Raw genomic sequence first — 7,272 nt, forward strand, 5'->3', positions numbered from 1 at the left:
TTGAGAAAAGCTTTGACAAAAAGTCTTGGTTTCTTGATGTGAATTGGAAAAATTTTTGCAATCTAAAATCTTTTGTGGGTCAGAAAAAAAGTTTTGCCCGCAGGTCTACACAAAACGCTTAACGATACTTTTATGAACAATTTAGCAGACTTTGGCTAAACCTTCATTTTGAATTAAAACAGAAAAGTAGGGAAACTTGCTTTGTCCTCAAGTATTTTAAAAGTTTCATACAATGAGGTTCAGCAACAATTTGACCTTTATCTGACTGCACTTTTTCCCTAAACATTTTGTTGAGGCCATTTGGAGACATTCATTCTCTCTCGCTCCTTTTTATCAGAAAAATCTAGTACCGCATGAATGCTTAGTTAGCTGGCTCTAATATACTGATTTTTAGTCATTCAGTAATGATTCATTCAAAATGCTAGTCACACTTAGTCACAAAAAATAACATGGCTTTCAGATTTTTATCCTTTTATTTTGCGCTTAGATATGTTTTCAATTCTGGCATTTAATGAGAATTTATGTTAAAAGGTAAAGTACAGTAAATGTTGTTAATATAATTATACTTAAAGGGTCATATCCTGTTTGCTTTAAGGTTTGATTCAGTATGTCTTTTTAAGTTAACCCTGGATGGATGTGGTATCAGATTAAAGTGCTTTAGGTTAAAGTGCTTTATTGAGCATTTCTAACAGATCCCGCTGCAAACCAAGGTAGGTTGCATTCCACCAGCATCCCAGGTGCCCCTTGCTGGGCGGCCTGCTAGCCTCAGCACGAGTCTGGCCCACCCTCCCCACCCCCAAGACCAGAGCCAGGAAGCTGGGGGAGGAGAGGTGTGCAGCAGGGTTGCTCTGTTTCCCCTGCCCTCCATCTTAGCTTCCTGACTGCTGCAGCTTGGAGCTTCAAGCACCTTTTCAGTGCACCAGGAACAGGGGGTAGGTTGTCAGGGTAACAGAGTCCTCTTCCTGCATGGGATTGGCTCAGCCCTCCCCTCAAGACCCAAACCAGCAAGCTTGGGGGGTGAACATTTTGTATACTATCCCACTGTGCCACCTACTGGTAGAAGGCAGGGTAGATTTGCCACCTACTGGTAGGTATTCTAGTAAACAGAAATGATTTATTCTCATGTAAGTTAGGAACTTAAAAGGTTGCTACAATGTTAAAAACACTTGGTAGCACCTTATAGAAAAGTTTTATGGAATTTACATAGGCAGTAACTTTTCTATAGATTATTTTTAAAATTCTAAACTTAGATGTTTATATTCCTGATGTCATATTTTCTAGGAGATTCAAAACACATTTTAAAATAACTTTCTTAAAAGTTATGTAGTTTTTTGGAGTAATTCCATGTTTTTAGTTCTTTCTCCATGATGCAACACCTAATATACTTATACACATAATTCATAATACATTCTTTAGTTACTCCATCTAAATCTCTAATTGGTGCCTGCTAAATATTCAATTAATTAAGGGAAATACATACTTTAACAGCAGGTGGATAATTTTTAAAGATGTCCACAACTCGCATGATACTGAAGGATAAGTATGCAGAAGCTGTGAATAGTAATGGAGAAGTGATGCTGCTTATGGCAATCAGGACCTCAACCTAGTTAAAATAAGATATTAATTTTAAATGAGGTGTTACTCATATGTTAAAATACAAACAAAAATAAAAACACAGAACATTACTTCATGAGATCCACTTCTTCTTGGCTGAGCATGTCATCATACAAAGAACTTAATCCTGCAAACTACCTGGCTAGGAACAAACATTACACATAAACCAGTTTAAGTGATCAGAAACAGGTTTAATCCTGTAACAGAACAGATGTTCATTGCACATAAACAAGTTTGAGGATGACTGAAACCAGTTTGAGATAAACCTGGTTGAATGTAGTATCAGACTTAATGGATTTGGCTCAAACAGGTTTATGCAATGTCTGTCCCAGACTCCTTGCTGGTTTAAGATAAACCAGACACCCCCAGCATCTTAGCATGCTCTCTGGGCTAACCGGGGCTATCTGCTCCACAGCAGGGCTGGCCCCTCCCCTCTGCTCTAGTTGGAGCTCCAGAGACTGCAGGCTGCTTCCCCCCTCCTTTTACCACTCCCTGCTAAGCAGGAATTCCTCTCTCCCCTCTGCCTTGCTGAGGAGGTGTCTGTGTATTAGCTAGCAGACCACATGCTGGCTACTGTGCCGAATCAACAGGCAGAATCAACAAGTAGCTGGTAATGTCCCTCTGTTGTTTTCTTAATTGGGTGATAAACACTTATCAATTCCCTGCTGGACTAATCAGAGCTCCTGCCAGAACCTGGCCATGCCCCGCTCAGCTCCATGCTGTGGAAGGAAGGGAGGACTACACTAGTGCCCCCCCAGCTCCTAGCCTGAGCCACTGCAGGCATGTGCCTGCATTTCTGGGAAGTCTGTCCAGTTACAAAACTGATTTAGCCTAGCCAGGTTAAACTAACCTGCAAAGACTGAATCAATTGAAGCTCAGGCTTTGACTGTCTGTCCCTAGTCTCTATGTCCAAAATTCCCCTTCAAATGTATGAATATTCCCTGTAAATTTTAAATGCTATTTGTAAAGAATGCTGTTACTTTATATACATATACATTCCTTTTTCATGACAGATGTGAAGATTTTTGTTTATCTTTCATGTATACAGATAATAATAACAAATTAAAAGGGTTGGCATAGAAGAGACAAAATTATTTTTTCCTTTTACATAAACAGTGGAAATGACAGCCAAATATTAAGTGAACTACACACCCTAAATGACTAAGGAAGCAGATTTCAGTGTTTTCAGATAAGTTTCCCAGTGAGACATACAAACTGGTTTTCATTCAACATAAATCTACAGGGTCAAATTTTTATTTCAGTTAGCCATATGTGATTATGGACTTAAATGAGGCTGAATGCATCTAAGAATAGAATCTGGCTTAGTTCTATTCTAGACAGACTTTGGTTACCTATTGGTGACCCTGTTAACTCTCCTCACTACCTATATAGTAGTGTCTAAAACTTTCACTGTCCAGTATAAATACATGTTTTGTATGTTATAACCCATTAACAAACTTTTTCTGGTTAATATACTTACAGTCTACACCATAAGACCCCAATTAACTCTATTTAGCATTATTATCAATTTTGGGTCCCCTGTTATATTTCCACTATATTTCCATTATCTTTTTAGTCACTTTGCAGTGGACAAGTATTAGTTACAATGATATTAGTTATCATAAAAACATTAAAAGTACCATATTGGATCAGCACAATGGTCCATCTAGCCTAGTGTCCTGTCTCCAACAGTGGCAGGAATTAAAGCGTCCAGGTCATGTCTAGTTAATCCATCCCCTGTCATACTGCCCACTCCCTCACAGCATCAATCATTATTAGTTTAGGGATATTAAATTATACATCCCTGACTGTTCTATTTAGTGTTCCTATCCTCCATTAATTTGTCCAGTCTCTTTTTTGGAATCTGGTTATAATATCTACTTCTACAAACTCCTATAGGAACAAATTCCACATATTAACTATGTGCTGTTTTAAAAAGTTTTTTCCTCTTGTTTATTTTAAACGTGTCTCCTGTTAATTTCAGTGGGCATTCCCTAGTTTTTGTCCACTAAGACCTGATGAATAACAATTTCCTACTTACTTTATTGAGAACCTGCATGATTTTATAGATCACTATCATATTCCCCCCTCCAGCCTTCTTTCCAAACTGAAGAATCCTAGTATTTTTAGGAAAGACCTTAAAAGTAAATACTCAACTCCAATACTAATTGTTGAACACTTTCCACACATGCTTACCAAACATTTACTTGGATATTCAGCAGCTACATGACTTGCAATGGCACTTGGAAAGCACTGAAAAAAACACCAAGACATAAGAACTACTGGTAGATCTGCTGTTAGTATAAATTGTCATAGCTTCATGGACTGCAATGAAACATTGATTTACACTGGTTTTCATTCAAACATAAATCTATTGGGTCAAATTTTTTTTTCAGTTAACCATATGTGATTATGGACTTAAATGTGGCTGAATGCATCTAAGAATAGAATTTGGCTTCGTTCTATTCTAGACAGACTTTGGTCTGTTTAGCTTGGGATCATGGACTAATTTTGCTCAAAAAGTGAACAGTATATAATTTTGTATGATGTTGTACTGGAATCACTAATGGTACTAATTCATGTAGATAAAAGTAAGTTAAAATTTTTATCATTGATGAAATGTTATATATAAAACCACACACAAAGTATAAATACTCCCCACATAGACCAGTTGTGCAGTTTTAACACATGCAGAAACCCTACTGAATTTAATGTGAATTTAGAATGCTGAAGTACTGGCCTATGGTCTCATGACTACAGGGGGCTGGTACTCTGTTTCATTCTGTGAGTATTCCCAGGAACTGGGAGTGGGGCTAGTGATTTCTTCTCCAGTCTGTCCCCTCTCTGGCATGCAGTAGATGGGAATCTTAGCATAGATGTGAATCTCCTGTATTTACCTGAATCCAAGACAAGTTTTTTCCCCATTTAATATGGGGAGAAAGCCCTCATCTTGACTTCAAATACACAGCAGCAGGGGTCAGGATGAAGGTGGCTCCTGTACCTCCATCTCCAGCCCCACCCAGGAGTGGGGTCAGGATCCATCAGCAGCAGGCCCCCACTGCCACACAAACAGTCCTGTACCACCACCAGCCTCTAGACCTGTGCTGCCACCTGAATGTGGCCTTACTGCAGTTGCTGCTGGTCCTGTGGATCCATCCAGGGCTCAAGGTGAGTTTGACACACGTGAACAACAAATGAGTGTCAAAAGACCACTGAACTTGGAAAGAAGAAAGAGACATTCTGTGTATTTATTTGTAAAGTACTTACAGCCACTAAGATCCAAAAGAAAGTCACTGAAAGAGATGGACCTGATACTAACACATCCATATTCAGAGCAATTATGCCACCAAATACTGCTGAAATTCCAATGATCACCTCAATTACCTGAAACATTGCAGAAGACTCACATTATTACAATGACCTGAAACAATACAGAACACACAAAGTACTACATCTCACTGTTGAGTTTTTCTGGTCATTTCACTTGCATGGGTAGGTCCTGAGTTATGGATGGGAATGGATACATTTTTAGTGTTAAAGGTATTTGAGACCAATCCTGCGTATATGAAAGATATGCCAGAACTCCAGTTAGAATACATGGTAGCAGGGGGGCCCAAACTTACTCAATGTATCCACTCTATAATATTTTTTTAATGTCTAGTTCTTTTTCCTTCAGTCATCAATCAGGCTTTTTCCTGCTACTGAGGCTATTTGGAATTCATCTTGCAACATAATAGCATTTCATGTCTGTGTCTACACATCAGAACAAGCCTGGTCCTGAAGCTATTACCCACAGAAAATTCCCACCCGCTCTAAAGGGGTTCAGTAAATGGAAGGCTGAGAAAATAAATCCATTTAGCCAAAGAAAATAAGGCTTTTCTTACTGAATAGGATTTCAAGAGCCGAGTGGGAAAGCTGACATTGCTCAACATGCTGTTATGGTCATATGCAGTATTCTAAACGAAAAAAGAAGCAGAAAAGTAGACAGTTGATTAAGGGCTAAACTCTGGCCTGGTTTTCACAGCATTAACATACTCCCCCACCTATCTTCTATGTAATCTGCCTCTATCTTGAACAAATATATGGGAAAGAACAATAGCTGCACATCCTATTCCTTACCCTATCAAAGTGAGCAGAGAGGGGCAGAGGTCATTCATTCACCTCCACAACATACCAGACACAGCGACTGATTAAAAAAGCTAATACATTACTGATCAGGATTAGTGGCAGGCCTCTTCCCTGCTGGGAAAAATGGGGAGCAAGGATGAAATTGTACTTCTCTAAATCAGTTTCTTCCTGACAGCATCCCAGATTGACCCAAAGCACAACCTAATCTTATGTGAATATTGTCCAAATAGTGTTAAGTTTTATATGTGGACACTATGGGTAGAATTCTATTTCCCTTGGTGCATCTAAATGGCAGGTTTTTAGCCACAAAAGTGCCAAAAATGCCATTTACATGCAAGCAGGGATTCTATTTCCTTGGCACGCATAATAAGTGTGCTAGTGTAGACTGAGTACATGCAGTAACCTATACCTGCAGTAACATGCACTGGTTGGGCACACAGCATCTAAGGCCTGAAAATGTAGCTGGGAATGCATGACTAATGCTGCTGGACCCTGGAGGAAGAGCCAGATCCTTCCAGACTATAGCCCTGATTGCTAAGGGTGCTCACTTAAACAGCCAAAGACCTAGGTTCTAAATCCCTGTCACCTAGAGGGGATTTAAACCTGCATCTTTCTGCCAACACAGTGCTCAAAACACCATATCACAGGTCAAGCACTGTCTAGACTAGTGGTTCTCAACCTTTTTTGTACCAGGACCAATCTAAAATTGATGGCCAGTCCCAACCCAGTAAATTGTTAAACTTAGGAAACACCCCTAGGCCCTGCCTGTGCCCCTCACTCCCAACCTGCTGCTTCTTGGCCCCCCTCCCCCTGCAGTGTGTGGGGTAGGGGGTGAGTGTGTGGGGCAGAGAAGCCATAGGGAGGTAGGTGCTCCCCCAGATTGTGTGCCCACAGCGGGCATGGGGCTGCAGGCTGGCAGGACTGGCATGGGCAGGAGTCACCTCCACAGCCCAGCAAGCCAGCACAGGAGGGCAGAGCAGGGTCACTAGACTTGTTGCCACTGCCAGGATCCTTGTTCCAGCTACCTTGTCAACAGTGTGAAGAGTAACAGACAGAAGGAGAGGGCTCTGCCCTCCCACGACTATCCTCTTGTGCACTGGGCCACAGCTCTACCCCGCCACCATGGCCCAGCCGCCACTGCCACTCCTCTCAGGCCACCCGCACCTTCCACCACCTCACCTCCCCTCTGCAGTAGAGCTGTAGCCTCAGGGAAATAGTGACCGGGCCATGGCGGCAGAGTACAGCTGCAGCCCGGTGCATGAATGATTGGTAGTGGGAAGAGGTGGGGACAGCGCAGCCCTTTCCCAACCATCCATTACTCCTTGAACTGGCAGTGCAGCTGGCACAAGGGTACTGCTGGTGGTGGCGGCAGCAACAAGTCTCATGACCCTGCTCCGCCCTCCCACACTGGGTCCTGCCTGGTAGGCTGCAGAAGCAGCTCCTACCTGTGCTAGTCCATCCAGGCTGCAGCCCCATGCCCACCATGCACACACAAATCTAGGGGGGGGGGGGGGGGGGGGGGGGGGTCCC

At 41.8% G+C, this 7,272-nt stretch overlaps 1 protein-coding gene across 5 annotated transcripts in view; it reads right to left on the reverse strand.

Moving 5' to 3' along the window:
• Positions 1-7,272, reverse strand: part of MLC1 (megalencephalic leukoencephalopathy with subcortical cysts 1) — a 45,371-nt gene that overhangs the window by 5,520 nt on the left and 32,579 nt on the right. For all 5 annotated transcript variants that reach the window (XM_006016505.3, XM_006016504.1, XM_025215391.1 and 2 more), the window contains exons 8-11: positions 5,499-5,570; positions 4,882-4,998; positions 3,811-3,867; positions 1,481-1,603 (exon numbers count right to left, since the gene is read on the reverse strand). In XM_006016505.3, coding sequence (XP_006016567.1) covers positions 1,481-1,603; positions 3,811-3,867; positions 4,882-4,998; positions 5,499-5,570 — 369 coding nt within the window. The remainder of the gene's footprint in view (positions 1-1,480; positions 1,604-3,810; positions 3,868-4,881; positions 4,999-5,498; positions 5,571-7,272) is intronic.

The sequence above is a fragment of the Alligator sinensis genome, unplaced genomic scaffold (assembly GCF_000455745.1).
Source record: "Alligator sinensis unplaced genomic scaffold, ASM45574v1 scaffold600_1, whole genome shotgun sequence".
Lineage (NCBI taxonomy): Eukaryota > Metazoa > Chordata > Crocodylia > Alligatoridae > Alligator > Alligator sinensis.